The 19529-nt window shown below is 54.2% G+C and overlaps 1 protein-coding gene across 1 annotated transcript in view; it reads right to left on the bottom strand.

Annotated features, from left to right (window-relative positions):
* Positions 1-3338: 3338 nt before the first annotated feature.
* The window catches only part of Synpo (synaptopodin), a 36851-nt gene continuing 20660 nt past the window's right edge, over positions 3339-19529 (bottom strand). The window contains exons 2-3 of the mRNA XM_059246514.1: positions 11021-13401; positions 3339-5375 (exon numbers count right to left, since the gene is read on the bottom strand). Of these exons, the coding sequence (XP_059102497.1) occupies positions 4707-5375; positions 11021-13401 (3050 nt within the window). The 3' untranslated portion in view covers positions 3339-4706. The remainder of the gene's footprint in view (positions 5376-11020; positions 13402-19529) is intronic.

Raw genomic sequence — 19529 nt, forward strand, 5'->3', positions numbered from 1 at the left:
AACCTTGAGTCCCTCATCCCTGCCCGTCCCTGTCAGTGCCCCTCTTCTTGGCTTCCAGGTCTTTCTATGCTCTGTCTGTGTCCCCATACACAACAGGACCCTGGTGGACACTGAGCTGAGTCCAGGAGGCTCCCTTGACTTTCTCTGCAAGTAATCACCAGCTCCGTGCCTCAGTTTCCCCCCTTTGTAATTTAACAGCACTGGTTAGACTAAACCATAGGAATGGGCTTCCAGATATCCACCAACCTCTAAAACTGAATGCAAATCGGAGCATGTCTGCACACAGTGGAGGGTTAGGGTCGCAAGACAATTGACAAGCGCCAACTGTGGCTTATCTGAGTTAGGACAGATCTGTCCCCAGATAAACATTCACAGGATCTGAGCAAGGCCCCTAACTTACAGTCAGGCAGTTGTCTCTCTGCTGTGCCTAATGATCCTGAAGACAGCAGAGCGGTTACCTCTCCATCACCTCTAACCCCAGCCTTCCCATCTGATGTCCAGGACCCTGGGAACTTCTAGTTCTCTTCCTCCTAATGCAGACCCTAGGGCTCTGTGAGGCCCAGACTCCCCAGATCCCCTGCAAGGCCCTGAAATATGACCTCGTCTCCTCGGCCCACTCCCCCTAGGTCCCAAGAGCTCCCAAAGATGAGAGGATAATGCCTGTACCTGATGGGGCCACAGTAGGTGGGAAGGAATGTCAGGCACTCAAGACTAACACCTCGGTCGGTCGGGGGAGCTGGAGTTGTATGGTCAGCGCCTATTGCGGTCTCCCTGGTCAGCGGTCAGTGAGCAGGGTGTGCCCTACAGCCAGTGCCGGCTTCAGCTGACAAGAATCACTCTCGCCTTGTCCGTGGGTCAGCCTTATTTCGGGCTGCAACAGGAGCTGGGGCCAGATGCTGAAGGCGCTGGGCTCTGGGGAAGGAAGGTGCCCCGGCAGCAGGCCCTTGCAAACAGAAGGGCTTGCACCCCCTAGCTGCACACACGTTCACATTAGAACTCTTCGGTCACCTGGGAATGCTGGAGATTGGCTGCCTTCGTGGAAGCTTGGTAACTGCTCTATCCCTAGCGTCTAGAGTAATGCCTAATAGGGAGTCAATAGATGTTTGCTGGGTGAGTGAACTGGGTGGATGGAGGAATAAATGAATGAATTGGTCCCCAATATCTTTTCTTGATTTTTCCTCCCTCCCTCCGTCCTCCTTTCCTCCCTCTGGCCTTCCTTCCCTCCCTTTCTCCTTCTCTCCCTCCCTACTGTCTTCTCAAATTCCCTGAGCCTCTAGCCATGGGCTAAAAACAAACGTGCCAGGACTCTATCTTCAAGGAGCTTAGTTAGCTTAGACTCGACCAGTGAACCAGCCTTTGGGCTACTGTATCTCTAGCATTGCTTCTGAAGGAGCAAGGAACACAGCGCCAGCTCAGTGTGGAGCCTGGGAAGGCCTCCCAGAAGAGGAGACGTTGGCACTGGATCTTGGAGGATGCACCTCACCTGGCAGAGGGGCCAGGGACCCTGCAGGTGGAGGATAGATCTCTTCTTGCAAAGACTGTGGAGGGTTGGCCCTCAGGGGCAGAGATAGGTGGTGCTGGGAGTTGAGACCAGACCGGGGGGGGGGGGGGTCCAGATTTCCAAAAGGAAATTGCAAAGGGCTGATGAAGAGATTAAGCCGGCGGCGTGTGATGATGAGATTGACATTTTCCAGAGACACAGCTGCTGTACACATACAGGGTTGAAGGCGGCCAGACTAGAGGCAGGGAGATTGTGCGGTAGCCAAGAGAGAGATGGGGGGTAGCTGGCTCAGGGTGGAGACAGAAAGGCCAGGGAGGAGGAGGGGGTATTGAGGGGCCCTTGAATAATGCCCACATCTTGGAGGTGGTCTGGAAATGGGAGGTGTGGGAAGGAAGGAGTGGGAGGTGGAGGGAGGGGAGTCAGATTGTGAGCTCATTCCATCATGGATGAATTAGTTTGAGGCACTGAGCACTGGACAAGAGGTAAGGGAGTGAAGCCACCAGTCGGCAGTCAGATACTGACTGTACTCAGGACAGGTTCCAGCAGAAGTTATGACTCGCTAGAGGCACATAAGTCAATCCCAGGGAAGGGTGGGCACAGCAAGAGCTCCCTGGAAACAGGGTGGCAAGCACCTGAGTCTGTCACCGCAGATGGCCCCAGTGGACCTTTCTGACACCCATTTGAGACAGCATCCTGGGCTCTGCTCTGAACTCAACTTTCTGCCCCTTGGGTTGCTCAGCCCCGTCTCTGCTGGGCCTGAATCTAGAGGGTAGGACTAAGGGATGCCCTCATCTATTAGCAGGAACACAATCACTCTCTCTCTGAGCCAAGGCTGGCCCATGGGAATCGGGCCCGATGACCCTGGTCTCACTATAGTTGCCTGTACTCACATAGAACCTCCCCTGGAGACTCTTGTCCCATCCTGGAATCCTGATTTCGATGAAGTAGTAGCTGAGCACTGGACCCTGCCCCAGCTTGGCTCTGCCCACTCCAGCAACAGCATCCTGTAGCAGTACTACTCCAAGACACCACTTAGATCAACTGTCCCATCACTCAGATGGGGAAGCTGAGACATGGGGAAGGAATGGTGTCCTCAGATCCACCTAGCTAATCAATGACAGAACCCAGGCTTCAATCCAAGGACTTCTGTGGTCCCAAGTTTTTCCACCCAGTCTTATGACTTCCAAACTCCCGAGACCATGAGTCTCAGATATTCTGTGGACTGATGTACGTTCGGGAGGAAGAGAAAGGCTTCCTGAAAGGCAAAAATGACACAGGAGGCAGAGGAACGCAGAAAGCATTTATTGCTCTGAATTCTACAAGAGGCATGAGGCAGGATACAGGCAAGCTCTAGTGTGTTAGACAACATAAGGGAGAAGGCAGTCACAATGACAGAACAGCAGATCAGAACTGTCGTTTCTCAAAGCTGCCTCCTGCTGGTTCTCTGAGGAAATGCAGGTAGAAGCCGATCTATGCCACAGCATCAGCTAGATGTCTAAAAGTATCTTTTCTCTGGAAGGCATCCTTAGCCTGGGACTCCTTAGTTAGCTACAAGGGATGCTGCAGCAGGTAAGAGCTTTGGTAAATGTGTTCATTTATTATTGACTGACCTCAGTACCCTCTCATCTTCCCAGTAGGGCCTGGTTCCCAACCCATGGCCATTACGAACCTGCCAAGATCACCCCTTTATCCCAATGCACTCCATCCCAACCCCGACTTTATTCCATCCTGACCCTAGCTTCCCCTAGCCTCACTCAGGGGCTCTAGATCACTCTAATGTGTGGGAAAATCTACCAATTACCCCAAATCACATCATCCCTTGTCTTTAACAACATCCTGGTTTTTTTTTTCACCTACATATATTTGCACCTCGTTGAACTCCAGCACCTGTACCCCAGGTTCTGAATTCTGATATTCTGAACCTCAAGGGGTACCATCAGCCAACGATGAAAATCACAGACCTCAGCTACATTCTTCCCAATGTCATTCTTGGGGATTGGAATCAGAGTCACTCAAGTTTAGGGGACAGGCTCCTCAAGGCCACTGGGTACAGGCACGAGCTAGGCCAGAGTGAGATGTGAAGAAAAATGAACATAACAGTGCCCACTCTTCTGGGCATGGTATAGACACTAGGCCGAGGCCTGAGACTGAAGGAAGGAGACATTCACTTGGTGGCCAGAAACACAGGCCCATACTGGCATACCTCTTTACTTCCGCCCAGGTTTATTTGTCTCTGAATCTAGGCCCTGTGGTCTTCCACCCTCATCCCCACTTTCTCATACTATGGGATGCACTCCAGGGTGAGACTCCTCAGATGTCAGGAGCCAACTCTATCCAAAACTGGAGTCTCCTCTGTGCATCCTGGCCATGACTTACATATTCTGTTAACAAGGACCTCTTTCCAAATAGGTAAGACCGACTGGGGGCAGCCACGTAAGGCTGCCATCTCTTCTCTCCCCAGCTTTGAAAAACCCAAAATTTGCCATGAACAGGCCAAGAAGGGCAGAGGTCTGAGACCCATAGCCCCAGGGAACACTGCTCTGCCCTGGCCATAAGATACCCCGGCCACCCTGAGCTGCGGTAGAGAAGGCGGCATGGCAGAGCCTGGGGAGGATCTTCCAGCTCCTTCTCCCCAGAGGGGCCCAGCAGGGCACCTTGAGCTTGCCTGGGAGATCTCTCTAAAGGTCACCAGATAAAAATAGAGCTAGTCTGAGAAGAGATGGAAAACAGCTGTTCTAGCCTAGGACTTGGTGCCAGGAGCTGGTGGTCAAGCCAGGGCCTGGGCATGGGTCATGGCCCAGGTTCTTTTCAAAACACACACTTCATTTGCCAGGCTGACGGAGGACAGAGTAAGGGAGGAACATGGAAGCCTGGCATGCTGCAGGTCCAGGGGCAGGGAGCCTAGCTGCCTTCCCCAAGGCACAAGCGTGTGGATGGAAGGGGAAGATGTCTGGAGACTGCATCGGCCAAATCTGAGGGTCAGAGGCAGGAGGCTCTTGCTCAGGGTCACACAAATGAATGATAGAGCCAAGGGCTAGAGCCCAAGTTTGAGTCACAAGCTACTCGGCCCCCAGGCCCGGAGCTCTCCTTCCCTGACCCCTTTCTCTGGAGCTGTCCAATGAGGTCAGACCCTTTGAGGTCCCGGAGCTGGGGGTACCCCAAGCTTGGTGCCTCCTCTGGCTCGGCCCTCCCGGGGTGGGAAACCTTAGGTGGTGCAGGAGGCCTCGGTGGGGAGACTACCACGCTTGAGCCTCAGACTGCCATTCCAACCTCGAGGGCAGATGTTGTAGCCGAGGATGCCGGGCGACTTAAGCCCGGAGTCCTCAGAGTCGAGGGACACGTCGGAGTCTGTGGGCGAGCGGCGGTAGGGAAAAGGCCTGGACGGCGTGGCCTGAGGACTCCGGGGACTAGCGCAGGACGGAGGCCCGACTGGCAGCGGGCTCCGCGGGATCGGGGCGAAGGCGGCTCCGCGGAAGGTGCCCGCGGGGCGGGCGGGCTGCGGCGAGCGCATGCGCGACGGCGGCGGCGGCGGCGGTCCCCGCGGCGGGGAAAAGGGCCGCAGGGTCTCGGCGGCCGCTGGCCGCGGGGAGGCGCTCTTGCGCCGGGCGGCGTTGATGATGTTGCGCGCCAGGAGCGCTTGCAGCTGGCGGCTCGGGGGCCGCGCATCAGCCTCCGGGCGCAGCGGGGAGACCGAGCGCTCGCTCCACGAGGGGGACATGGGTGGCGGCGGCGGCGGCAGCGGCGGAGGGCTGCTCATGCTGCTCCCGCGACCCGGCTCCCACGGTCCCGGGCTCACCCAGCCGTCCAGGCTGCTGGGGGGCCGGGAAGCGCCCGGCGTCCAGGGCGGGGATGTGGGCAGGCTCTCGGGGCGGTCCTGGGGAGAGAGCAGAGAGGGCCAAGGGGGAAGGTTTAGTGCCAGGTCTTCCAGAATCAGGGTTTTGGAATAGATCGAGTATGGTTGTCCATCATTCGGAGATAGGAAAGATACCCAACCAAGTCAGGTAGTGCCTGATGTAAAAACTCAGGTGGCTCTCTCTACTCAGTGCAGAAGCTTTAAAAGCCTTTGCTATCTGGGGTCAGCCCCTGCTTGCTTTGGAGACAAGCTCCCTCACTTAGTTGGAGGGAATGGGCACGCAATCGTCCAGCCATCTAGCCTTCAGCTTCCTCCTCTGTAAAATGGGAGTGTCCACGAAGCTGTGAGGAAGGAACAACTCATGTGAAGGAACATAGCGTGTGTTAGCACGTTCCTTGGAGGGGACTGCTAAACAGAAACTACTGTAAGAGAGATGGGGAAGACACACACGAAAAGGTTAAGGCATGGGCCTGGCAGGCACACCGCACATAACCACAGTGGGTGGGAACAAGTCTTTTTAAGTTACTATTTTCTATGTATGTTTAGAGTTTTGAACCATAAAGTTGTTTTATCTACTCAAAAATGTAACTTTAAATATATATTTGTTTTTCAAGACCGGGCTTCTCTGCTTAGTCCTTGCTGTCCTGGAACTCACTCTGTAGCTAGCCCAGGCTGGCCTCGAACTGAACTCAGAGATCCGCATGGCTCTGCCTCCCGAATGCTGGAATTAAAGGCGTGCGCCACCATTGCCAGGCAAATTTCATACTTCTATATACAAAAACATTTCTGAGAGAGGATTTTATGCAGCCCAGGCTGGTCTCAAACTCATTATGTAGCTGAGGATGACTTTGAACTTCTGATCCTGCCTCTACCTCTTTTGAGGTCTGGAATAATTACAGGCATGTGCCACAAAGCCCAGTTTATAATTTAAAAATACTAACTTCCACTGTTAAGATTAGGCCTCATGAAGGACCCTTTCAGCCCTCACTGTATTCTGACGTCACCTCCTCACTTCTTTTCCTTGGGTTCCCGGCAGAGGAAGTTCCTCCCGGCAGATGGAAACACAAAAGGAAACCAAGCCACTCACTCTGGTCAGTGTTCTCCCCGTCCCTGCACTTCTTGCCAATAGGGACAGTGAGACTAGCTCTGGGCAAACTGGGTGGTGAGCATCTCTGAGGTTAAAAAGCACTGCACTGCTGGGGTGGCAAACCCATCTCCTACCTAGCTGAGCACTTATCCATCTACACGCGGCATCCTCATCCATCATCTCTCACTTCTTCTAGTTAGGTCAGACTGGCTAGGAAGTTGGTGTTATCACATTCATTTTACAAGCGATGAAAATGAAGCCAAGAGGTGTAAATACCAGCCCGCTGTGTTCTCTCCCACCAGTGTGTGTGTGTGTGTGTGTGTGTGTGTGTGTGTGTGTGTGTGTGTTTCAAAGCTACACCATGCTTAAACAGTGTTAAGGGAGTTGAAAGTGGAGGGCTTGGGAATATAGGCTATACCCACATACCTTAAACTATCCAGATGTTCACCCATATTCCAGAAACAAACAGTCTACTTGGGCTTTTAGTTGAGTCCATGCTTACTAGCAATCATCCATTCATCTCAGTCCCAAGCTATCGGGTGGTGTCAGTGACGTCATCCCAATCAAAGCCTATAATCACCCACAAGATCCATTCTTTCACCCAGTCAGTAATCTGCCAGTCATCCTTTCAACCAATGGAGAATTTAGTCTCTCCCAATCAGAAAAAAAAAAAAAAAAAAAAAAAAAAAAAAAAAAAAAAAAAAAAAAAAAACAATAGAGGCAGGTGGTATATATTCTCCAATCACACGGCAGCAGCTGCCACAGGGGTTCAACCTCAGGGCCCTTTCACTAAAAAGGAGGACATTTTTGGTGGGATGTAATGCTGCAGTGACCTGTGGAGGCTTTTCCAGGATAGCCAAGCTCATCGAGGGAGCAACTTAAGACCTCCTCCCCCTTTTATTCCCAGGGTCAGGGTTGTATGTGCCTATACAAGCCAGAGTCCCTGAGAGCTGTTCTCCGTGTGTGACACATCCCAGCTTGCAGCCAGGTCACCTGTGGAAGGCATACCACAGACCTGTGGAGAAGAGCTTCAAGGGAGGTCCCTGCCCCTGGTGAGACAGGAAGGACCAAAGTCTCAGAGCCAAAAGCCAGTCCAAGGTGCTCAGGCATGTCCCATTATCTAATGAGTACCACCCTGAGCTCATGACCCAAGCCAGTCAGCAAATGTTTTGTTGTTGTTGTTGTCTTAGACAGGGTCTCTCTATGGGCCCTGGCTGTCCTAGAGCTCCCATTGTAGACCAGGCTGGCCTCAACTCACAGAGACCCACCTGCCTCTGCCTCCTGAGTGCTGGGATCAAAGACGTGCGCCGCCGCCGCCACCACCATACCTGGCCCCAGTCAACAATGTTAAGGCAGAACCAGAAGAGGCTGTAGGAGCTGTGAGAACTGTCTAAAAGTCTCTAAAGTTTTGTTTCTGCCTTTCCTGGACATAGGGGATGGCTGGATCCACCAAGTAGAAGGAAGTCATCAAATCCAGCCAGGACTATGAAGTGACATGGTTCAGGCACGGGCCGAAATGTGGCGATGAGCCAGGCCTGACCTCATGTTAACTGCCATGTCTCAGGACTGACCATGTGGGGGCAGAGGGGGCACTGTAAGGAAAGGGAGAAGGAAGCAGAACTGTTCGCTTTCTGCCAAAGGGCCCAGTGCACTGTGTCTACCAAGCTCCTTGAAAATGCAATGGGTGGAAATTCAGAAAGCAGCAGTCAGTCACCCCAGCCTCTCAGCGGGGCCTTTGCATGGAGGGGGTGGAGGCAAAAGCTGAGCAGTGAGCACAGTACTGCCAGAGACCAGGGGACTCCCAGGCTACCTCCTGCAGCCCAGTCATTGCATTTGGAAGAACCAGGGCCAGAGACAGGCAGGGGCTATGCAAAGTCACATAGGAACCAGGTACGGATCCCACAGCGTTTTCTTCTCCACCAGGGGAGCCAGGCAGGATTGGTGATGGATGTGGGAAACAGTCCAATTTAGATAAAAAGGAAGGGCAGGGGGAACTGGAGAGTAAATGGAATTGGCTGGTGGAAGACATTTCAATCATACACACACACACACACACACACACACACACACACACACACACACACACCTCAAACAGACCCAGCCATATCAGAACTAGGCATATGGATGCACACCTTTCATCCCAGTCCTTGGGAGACATAAGCAGGTGAATCTCTGTGAGTTCAAGGCCAGCCTGGTCTATCCAGCAAGTTCCAGGCCAGCCAGAGATACACAGTGAGACCTTGTCTCAAAAAAACAAAACAAAACAAAACAAAACAATTTAAAAAAATCCAGTAAACAACAACAGAACTAGGCACAGAAGCTCATGATTATAGTCCTAGCACTCAGAAGGCTGAGGCAGGAGGATCATCATGAGCGTGAGTTCAAGGCCAGCCTCTGCTATAGATTCTATCTTTAAAAAAAAGAAACTCCAAACCAATTTGGGCCATAGGGCAGTGTGTTTTCTCTATCCTCAACACAATCTGGGCTAGCCTCGGGAAAGGAGCAAAGGAGAGAAAGCACCCTCTGTTCTAGGCAGCACATGGCTGACACCAGCAGATCCAGACACACTGCTGGCACAGTAGCACACAGGGACACAACCTCACTTCCACGCACACACAGCAGCTGAGCAGTTCCACTTCACTTCCGGGCCCGAGTCAGGGAGGAGAGAGGGGAGCCCCAGGCCGCGCAGAAGGAAGAAGCGAGACAGATTTGAGACAGAGTGTATTGAGAACAGGAGACAGAGCCAAGTGGCAGAGAGCTCAGCCCAGCGGCAAGAGCGACAGGCTGGAGGACTGGCTCCTCCAAGGCCACCCCCAAGCCCACCCCAGGTGCAAAAGAGCGGGGTCTCCTAGAGGCTCCTGGGAAGACCTGGCCTGAAGGAGCCAAGCTCACTCACAGTTCCCAGTGCATCCCCCTCTTCTGTGCGGATGAGCTCACTGACAAGCCACCCCTGTTCCCATGGAGACAAGCCCAAAGCTCATGAAAACTGCGCACTCAGCCCAGCACGGGCACCGCCTCCACCACCCCTGCCCCTCTGGGATCCCAGAAATAGGGATGCGAAAGAGGAAGTGGGTGGTCCTAGCCCCAAGTCTTGGGAAGATTCCATGTAAATGTGTCTTCTTGTGTCTGTATGCTCTCACCCCCAACAAAGACTAGTTCCGGGGGCGGGGAGGGGGGGGGGTTGTTGTGCCACTTCAAAGGAGGGCATGGAGTGGAGATCTCAGGCTACCTGACTCTACACCCTCTGTGTGAACGGAGAAACTGAGACCCGAGGTGCACATTCAGTCTGTCAGAACTCATGTCGAAGTCCAAGGCTTTTCCTTCAAGCTATTCTGTCCTTCTCTCCTGAGCTACTGTACCATGTTCCTGCTGTCACCAGCTGATCCCAAGCTTAAGCTGACCCAGCCCAGGCTTCTGACTGTGGCCCGCTGCAGCAGTTCATTCCAATGGTACCTCACCAGGCTACTCTCATGGAAAGCTAACTCCTGTGTCTCTCAGCAACAGCTCATCCTTTCTACTTTCTTTCTATATGATAGTCCCCTTGCCTCTACGCCAGCCTATTCTCACAATCTTCAATGATTATCACAACTAGAAGACCCTGTGTCCATGGGGGAAACTAAGGCCCAGAAAGGAAAAGTGGATTGGCCAAAGTCACCCAGCAAATGGGGGGTGCGAGTGAGTCTAGAACGCTCCTCCATTGCCTCTTCTTGGCCTCATGCTGTTGCACTGAGGTGGCTTATTTTGGTCAGGGAGACCTTGACTGAGGTCACTATATCACTAAAGGGTCTCTCTCCTAACAACATACTCCTATCTGCACAGCCCTCTAAAGGGCATTCTTTAAGGGATGTCCCCTCACCCCGGAACAGTGAGGGCAAGGCAGTTGGAAGCAGGACTGAGGTCTGGGCCCAGGAGTTTCCCTCCCTGTGTAGACTCAGGTCCTGGAGAGGGCACGGAGGAGTCCCAGAGAGCAGGAAGACAAGCATCTGAAAACAGTGATATGCTAAGTCCACAGGCAGCAGAGGACTCAGGAGAGGAGGTGGAGCCAGGCAAAGCTCTCTGAGGCAGTAGACAGGAAATGTCCAGAAGGCAGAGGGGAAGAAACACCCTGTGAAGGTGAGAATCCAGAGGCAGGAAGCCAGATGCCAGGAGCCTGAGCCCTATGAGTAAGGCACACCCAGTACTTGCCGATTCACAGGTGCCAGAAAGGCTCTGTCTGTTCCAGAAGTCCCCATGAGGACCCCTCTGGGCCTTCTCCCAGCAAGACACTGTCATCAGACTCCCATCCCTGAAGCTTGCAAGGCCAGGGAAAGACTCTCTGCTTATCAGGACCCTCTGGGGGTATTCTTTCTCCATGACCCTCCTTACCACCCAGACATGTCTACATGCTTTGTCTACAGCTCGGAGAGGGGAGATGATCCACCCACGGTCTGTTGGCATCGCCAGACCTTGATCCATGGATGCCTATCTTCCTCACTAAGCCCTGAGCCACATGCTGCCACATCTTCTCACTGGCCCTCGGAGAAGAGGGCAGGACAGGCACTGGGTTGCGTTACTTGAAGCAGAAAGAAGGCTTCCACACCTGGGCCTCAATTCCAGCATTCCGGGTGGAGAAGGAAGGCCTGGGGGCCTGCTTGGCTCGAGGAGACCACGCCCTGGAGGGAGACACCGGGGAGATGTCACTGCTGTAGGTGGGGCTCACAGCAGTGGGCTGGAGGCTGTCCTGGATGGGGGCCGTGTAGAGGCCTGGGGAAGAGCGGGAATGCCGAGGCAGAGCAGGAGATGGCGGGAGGCCTGCCCTAGGCAGGTTGGGCACCAGGTCCAGGGAGTTAGGCTTGGCTGGGGAGGCAGCACGAGGTGAGACGGTGCGTGATGGAGTGCGTGGTGAGGTGGTGCGTGATGAGGCCTTGGCAGGTTCCTTGACAGGAGACAGAGCGTAGAGTGAAGGCCTCATCTGGTACGGCTGCTGCTTGGCAGGCTCTGGGCGCAGGACCCCGTTCTCCGGCAGGTAGCCATGGTAGAGGGAGGCAGGCGGAGTCCGCGCTGGGCTTAGGGATGCCACTCGGAAGCCTCCAGGGGCATTAGTGGAATACTTCCAGGATGAGGGCAGGGACATCGTAGGTGAAGGGCAGCGGGCCAATTCAGCATGGCCCGAAGACTCTATGACGTATTTCTCCATCCGCGACTGGCGGCGGGCATAGAGCTCAGCCCCCTTCCCTGAGGCCTCCGAGAGGTTCTGGTTGGGTTTGGGCTTCGGCTTGGCCTGGATGCGGGGTGACTTGAGGCAGGAGGCCCACTCAGGCACGGTGTCCTCAGCGGCCGCAGGGCTGGCCCTGTCCCGAGCTCCTGGCTCCTGCTGGAAATTGGAGGCCTCAGCTCCCAGGGCAAAGGGCTCTTCTTCCATGCCCACCTCCCCGTGGTCTCTCTGCCTCCGCTTCTCATCGGCTGTCTGCACTAGATCCAGCAAGTCTGGGTTTGGGGTAACCTTGGGCTTCTCCACGAAAGTGAACATCGATTTCCGGCTGCCTCGGCGGGCCATCGACTCTTCCAAAATGCCTGTCTTGTTGGCAGGGGCTGCCTGGCTCTTCACGTGAGGCAGCTTAGGGTCGGAGCTGGGGTACAGAGTTGAGTAAGAGGGAGGAGACCTAACCCGGGAAGCCACAGGGGCTGTTGACAAAGTCTCGGTATAGGTGGGGGGTGGGGTGAAGCTTCCTAAGGGGCGCCTCTCCAGGACTGGGCTTCGCTGCCCAACCAGCCTCCTTTCTACCATGGGGCTGCGGGACATCATGTGCCTTTGCGGCTGGGGACTCCTATCCACCATGGTGGGAGCCGGGGGAGCCCAGGCCTTCTCTCCAAAATGCCGCCTTCCCATCATGGGGCTGTACTCCATCTGGCTGGTACTCCCTGGTGCCTGGATCCCAAAGGGCCTGGCCGTCCTGTTGACCACCGAGGCGGGCTTGGCTAGTGTGAGATGTACTTCGCTGCACACCTTAGTGGGCGTGGTGACAGCTGCCCGTCCAGACATCTCTTGCTCTGCTGATGCCACTAGGTTGCTAGGCTGCATATCAATGAGCAGGGAGCTGGACATGAGATCTGCGGCTGGTGGCGGCCCACAGCTGGAGAGGGGAGTGGCTTCCCTAGAGAAGGGGCTGGCGGCAGACGACGGAGCGGACACCTTATCGATCAGGAGAATGCTGGATCGCACCTCCTCTGCTGGTACCGGGGGCTGCCCGTCGGCACAGGGAGTGCCGGGTTTGGAATCAGGTGTGCCATTTGGGGGACACTGTGCCTCAGATGAATTCTGTTGGACAGGGGTGACAGTCGCTGGGGGATTCTGATTCACATCGGTGGTGGGCTGGTTGTGGTGGCCGTTGGACGCCGCTGTGGTGACTGTGGCATTGGGCGCGGAAGGGTTCTGGTTGATATCTGCCGCTGGACTGTGCACCTCAGTTGATGGAGGGTTTGGTGGGGGCTGTTGGGGTTCGCGGCTCTGGGACAGGTGTAGCCCATTAGCCGTTAGCAAGGCTGCATTCTCCTTTAAATAAACTACCAGCGGCACTTCTTCCTCCTCACTGGCTACCTTCTCCAGGTGCCGCAGGAGACTGGCTTCTTCCGAGTACTCCTCCATGGTGTGGCCAGGGATCCCTCTGCTGGGGCTTCGGGGGCTGGGGTGCTTTGGAGGGCCTGGCTTGGATGGAGAGGTAGGACTCAGACTGAGCCCTGGGGCATGGCCTGTGGGGCTCGAGGGGTGCCCTGCTGGGAGGGCCTCTTCGCTGAGCTTTGGTGGCCTCTGGCCACGGCTCTCCAAGGTGAACTCGTTCACCCTCTCCCGGCGCCTGTTGAAGAGCTGGACCCCTCGGGAGTTGGAGCTGGGAGGGGTGGTCAGCTGGGCTGCAATCTGCTGGCTCCACGCCTTGGCCTCCTTCAGATCCTTTTCAGTGAAGCTAGTGCTCCGGCCCAGTGCTGCAGAGAGTACACAGGCCTAGTTAGCGAACGGGTGTACAGACAGACAGTCACCATGCCCTCCGACATCTGACCATTTCTTTGAAATCTGATCTTTACTCCGTTTCCTAGAATCAGCTGTCATGAAGATTCAAGGATGATGCTGACCAGCTGTTCAGGATGGTCTGACCATTGCACTGGACTGCCCTGGAAGGGTTGCTAATATAGTACTTCTCCAAACTGAGTCACCCCCACTAACTACATCTCCCATGATTCCCCTGGCCACTGGCCACTCTCACCCCTTGAGAGTGTTTCATTATCAACTCTGCCTCCATTCTACACTAAAGAAGGGGAAGAGGAAGAAGAAAGACAAGCCATGGCCAAGGAAGGTCTTGGATGTGCTAGGAACATCCTTTCCCCTGACAACACACTCTCCCTGGATGGGCCTTCCTGTCTCCTGTCATACCTCTGCTTTTCCTCAGCAGCATTCACTCTTGAAACTAAAGTGTTGGAACATCCCCTGATTTATCTTCTCACCTCAAGCCCGGCTCTGAGGGCCTCTACTTGTCATGATTACCTCTTTGACCCCAACCTCGAGAATAGTGTTCAAAAGATTCCTAAATGTGCCAAGCAACCCCAGAACACCTTACATATTCCTTTCTGGGGGTCCTTTATACTTTCAAATTCAGAGTATGGTCATTTGCTTGATAATCTACACAAGATGCTACTAAGATTTATTTTTTAAGGTATTTTGAGTTTATCATTGTGGGGAAGCATGTACCACACTGCACATGTGGAGGTCAGAGGGTAACGGGTGGAGTCAGGTCTCTTCTACCTTTACATGGGTTCTGGGGATCGAAGTCAGTCACCAGGCTGGCACAGCAAGTACCTCTGCCTATTGAGACATCTCACCTGCCCCTAAGACTTCTTTTTAAAAATAGGTTAACATGCCAGGCATGGTGGTACACACCTTTAACCTCAGCACTCGGGAGGCAGAGGCAGGTGGATCTCTGTGAGTTCAAGGCCAGCCTGGTCTACAGAGTGAGTTCCAGGACAGTCAGGGCTACACAGAGAAACCCTGTCTTTAAAAAAAAAAAAAAGGAAAAGTTAACACATTCACATAAAAAAGTAACCCTGGGTGGTGATGGCGCATGGCTTTAATCCCAGCACTCAGGAGGCAGAGCCAGGCGGATCTCTGTGAGTTCGATGCCAGCCTGGGTTACAGAGCGAGATCCAGGACAGGCACCAAAACTACACAAAGAAACCCTGTCTTGAAAAACCAAAAAAAAAAAAAAAAAAAAAAAAGTAATCCCGATTATACCACATCAAATCAAGAAACCACTCGGTCAGTTTCTTCTACATCCTTCCCCAATTTTCCTACATTTTTATTAAGATAATTATTTAAAAATCCATACATTCTAACACAAACCAAGTGATACCCTGGGCTGATGTCAACCGTGGCCACACTGGCCCACTGTGTTCACTTCTCTTGCTCCCCCAAGTGCCCTGGGTGACAGCCATTGTGTGCCCATAGCGCAAAAGAGAAAAACTTCTGTGAGGAAGTTCTGAGATTCCTGACAGGCACAAGGCCACCACCCAGCTACAGGTGGCAAAGACCCGAGTCAGTCCATAGCTGTGTTCAGGGTCTTTCGTCGGGGGGGGGGGGGGGGGGGGGGGGGAGGAGACACAAGGCTGTAGGAAACGTCAAAGACGGAGGTCACGGGTCAGCCGCCTATTAACTGAGGTCACCATTTCTCTTTCTGTCCACGGCGCCCAGCTGGCACACACTCGGTGCCCAATGCCGTTGAACAATGAATAAACAAAGAAAGATGCCTGGACAGATGAGTCACAGGCAGCTGGAGGGATCAGCCTATGACCAGGGTCATAGCTTACCCAGTGGCTGAGAAAACCCCTCCCCCACTGTGGGAAGCTAATTAGCTCTTGAGGAATCTGACCTTGCCCCTCCCTCCTTAACTCACCCTAATTAGCCCTGGGCCTGACAGGCTGATGGGTCTCCAGGGACAGTCTTTCTAGGCATCTTGCCAGCCTGGCTCAGAGTTCGTGGACTCTGAGAGAAGCAAGTGCCTTGATAGAGGAGATAGGTGGTTCACCACTATCCCATTTTATAGATGGGGAAACTGAGATCCAGAGAGTATCCCAGGGCAAAGCTCCCGCTCCCCTATGCTGGAGTCAGCAGAGAGGTCCATGGAGGCCAGGTACAATCCATGCCTCCTGGCTTTCTGGCTCCATCCTTCTGTCCATCTGCTACACCTGTAGCTTCCCTTCATTGCCACAGTGATGGCACAGAGCCTACTCCAACTGTGGTATTCCTCCTCTGCCCCAGTTACCCACTCTGTAAAGCATGAAGTGTTTAGCCAGACCAGTCTCCTGGGACAGCCGAAGACGAGGCTTCCACACATGGGAAAGTCTGGGATGTTTGGACCATACAGTGTCTGCCTCCTCTGCTCTGCTTGGAAGCAGGTCTCCTGGCTCAAAGCCAAGTTCTTTGGCTGGGCCATTCCTATGTTCTCGGCAAGCTCCTCCCAGAGCCATAGGCTCCTTAGCTGAGAAGCATTTGGGGGCCACCTTGAGATCACAAGTACAAGGGGTCTGTCATCATCAAATCCAGGGCAAAGGGTAAAGAAGGCTCATGCTACCCCAGGAACAGCTGGCCACTGTGACCCCACTTGGCTCATGGGGACAGACAGTATCTGATCTTTTTCCAGCAAAGCACGTTCATAGCACAGATCAGGATCCTGAAGGACACACACCAGGGGACTCTGGGATTATGGAGAAGCACCGCAGAGTCTCAGCATCTCAGAGAGGGCTGTCACAGCACAATTCTCCACCCAATCCTTGCATCCCTAAAGCCACACCCCTGCGTGTGCAAAACTTGTTTACACACCAGCTAGCACGGGCTCATGACTCCATGGTGTGCCTCCCACTGGTACAGGCCTCTCAACCATAAATTCCTTCAATGGCTTCCACATCTTGGTGTGTTTCTGCCCCCCCCCTACACCCTCCTCCACCCCAGTGAACAGCTTTACTTTGCGGCCTGACGGTCCCGCAGAGATCCACAGGTGCAAACCCATCCCGTATGACCCAGGATACAGAGCCTACCAACGTTGCTCATGACACACTTGCAGCAGCTGCAGCTAACACTGATCAGGCACACACTACATGCACTTTGCATGCATCATTGGATCCTCGCACAATTCCAGCACAAACTGCTACTGTGTGCTTTGTGTTGACGAGGAAACCCCAAGAGCAGAACAGTAAGGTGAGCCGTCCAACATTACAGAGCTACCTTTATACCTGTCACTGCAGAGCACCAGGATCCTGCCTGGCAGAATCCCACAGGGTAAGGCAGATAGAAAGTGATGTGGTGTTTGAACATCCAGGCCACTCCATGTCCCTGAACACCTCCACTCACTCCTTCCATTCCTGCTTCGGGACCCGTCCTGTACCCGCCCCCCGCAACCCCTCACATCCACCCAGTACTCCCCAACCCTCTGACTTCCAATGCCAGTGTGAAAGGCCCTTGGGGAGAAGACAGCTTGGGAGGCTCAGGAAGAGGAAGGGTCACAGAGGAAAGGTGACAGGAGGCTGCCGACTCCCAGCCAGGCTCATCATAGCCCGCCCTGCCCTGAATGACCTCCCCTCCTGTGAGTCTGGAGCTGCCCCTAAGCTCCGAGAGGGGAATGAGTCTCCTTCTTAGTGGAGCTTTGCCCCCAAGGCCAGCTGCAGTGATGTCACAAAAAAGGAATTTGACAGGAGGTTTGGTGCCAGCCCAGCCAACAAGCCTGGCAATTTTTCTGTCACCCTGCATAAACATGGGGGTGGGGCAGGGCAGGATTTGACCAATCAATGGTACCCTAGAGTCCCTTGTTACAAGCAACCCGGGATGTGCCAACTAAAGTCTCCTAGGGCAATGTCACCTCTGGCAACGGCAAACTTGTGTGAGACTGTGCTTCTTGGCTTTAGAGAGATCAGAGGTGAGGCCCGCACCACAGGGACCCACAGTCCTCCCTGCCTGTGGCACAGGCCACGATGCCCTTTCTTCTAGCCTAGATCTCGGAAGGTCTATAGAGCTCTGGACAGCAGCCCTGAATACAAGCCTTCGGTAGAAGAAGGCTGGAGGGTAGACAAAGAGAAGAGCTGCCTGGAGTCAGGCGAGACCGGGCAGATCCAGAGCGGAGGAGAGGCGCAAAGACAGACAGCATTGCCTCAGGGAGGTGGGGATGCCATGACACAGGCCTCGCACGGCCCGAGTACAGCACTCCATGATTATCGCTCTGTTCATCTAAAAGGCGGCAATCCCAAAAGATGATACGGTTGCTCTTCCCATTTGGTAGATGACAGCCAGGCTCGGAGATGCCCACTCAGTGTCAAACAACTCCAAGTGGAAGAGCTGGGATGCAGAACTCAGAAAGTCTGACGGGCTTTCTAGCTCAGAGCTTCAGCGGGAGGGGCATCCAGGAAGCTTCAAGGTTCCTGGAGGATAGTCTACAGACCCCTGTCTCCTCATCCCACCAATGCCCCTCGACTGCTTCCTATCACTCCTTCCTTTCAGGAGAAGAGCTGATGAACTTATTCCCAATAAGACAGACATGAATGATAGGGTATGAACTGCCGGTGGAATGGGAGGATCTTAAGGCTAGGAGTCAGTAAACTCCTAGGTCTAGTTTTGATCTAGCAGGAAAAAGCCTTCTTCTCTCCAGCTCCCGGTCCTTATCGCCTTCTGTAGGCAGCCCCCCTGTTCTGCCCATGACTTTGCCTGTCTGAACCAAAGGAAGGGATTTGAGGCAGGGGAAGAGAGGCCAGAGCAGAAGGTCAGGACATTGAGAATTCAAGGAAATGTTTCTCCACACAACTGCCGTCAATGGGAGTGTCCAGGCAAGGCCAGTGGTGGGTAGGATGGGAGCCAGAGGTGGGAACACAGAGGTTGGCGTGAGGCAGCCCATTGTAGCGGCCTGGGAGCCTTGGCAACCGGACCGGTAAACAGGCTTGGTAAACTGCCCCCCTGTTGGGGTCAGGAAGGACCCAATGTCCCAGCCACAATACAACCCCTGGCCTAGCTGGGGCAGGAAGATGAGGAGGTCTGAGTAATAACCTAGCCACTTTGCCAGCCCAGTCTCACATCCTCCCTGCAAAGAGGGAAATGACACAGACCCCAAAGGATGCACCCATGCCAGAAGCCTGCTGAGTGCATTCTGACAGTGGACACAGACCCACAGAGTAACCCACACTTGGGGGAGAAGGCCTGCCAGCTAAGGGGCACATAGGAATAGGAGTGGGGATCCCTAGGGCCAGCTCCAGCCTTGCCACTAACGGGGCTGGCAGAAGTTCCCATTTGCCTCTTTCCTGGTACTGGGAGAGAAAATAGGCCAGACAAGGGATGCCACATACCCTGAGTCACACCCCAAACCCCAAAGGCCCCTCTGAGTGCTCAGCTTACTCACTCTGACTGGGTCTTCCCTGCAGCCCAGCTTCCCCAGGATGCTCCGCCGCTGGCCTCTGTTCTCAAAGCCTTTGGAACAGGCAGCCAAGTTCCCGGCTGATGAAGAGAGGAAAATCCCACCTTGACAGTACCCGGAGGAGCTAGATATGACTTCTCTCCTCCACAGATGACTCAGCCCAGCTCTTTATCAGGAAAACGATTCTGCAACTGCCTTTTAAATGGCCTCTCCACCCCCAGTCTCTCCCCCGCCAATCAACCCACCCCACGCAGCCAGAATCACCAGATTCACTTGTCCTCCCTCCCAGCCCCATGCTTCTCTTCTGCTCAGAACCCCTAGCCCCGGGAAATCCAGAAGGGTCCTCCTCATCCCGGCATTCAGGGGTCCGGATAGCAAAGCCTGCCTGTACAAGCACGCGCTTTCTCTCTGTGTATCCCTGGCAATGGCTGAGAGTACAGTAGCTCCTGGTTCCCACCCCTCCCCTTGAGTTCCTGCCTGGAAACAGGGTCACAAACCTCTCCACTTGAAGCCTTCTACTTCCCATCCTTTCCGTGCGTCCCACACCCCCAGCCTTTCACCCAATTTGAATGTGATCAGCCCCTTCCAAAAGCCTTCCCGGCCTGTCAGCGTTTAAATTGCACAGCCCAGGGCAGGCATCATCACTTGTGGAGCAGGCTCACTTCAGGGAGA

Source organism: Peromyscus eremicus, chromosome 19, assembly GCF_949786415.1.
Source record: "Peromyscus eremicus chromosome 19, PerEre_H2_v1, whole genome shotgun sequence".
NCBI classification, from domain to species: Eukaryota; Metazoa; Chordata; class Mammalia; order Rodentia; family Cricetidae; genus Peromyscus; species Peromyscus eremicus.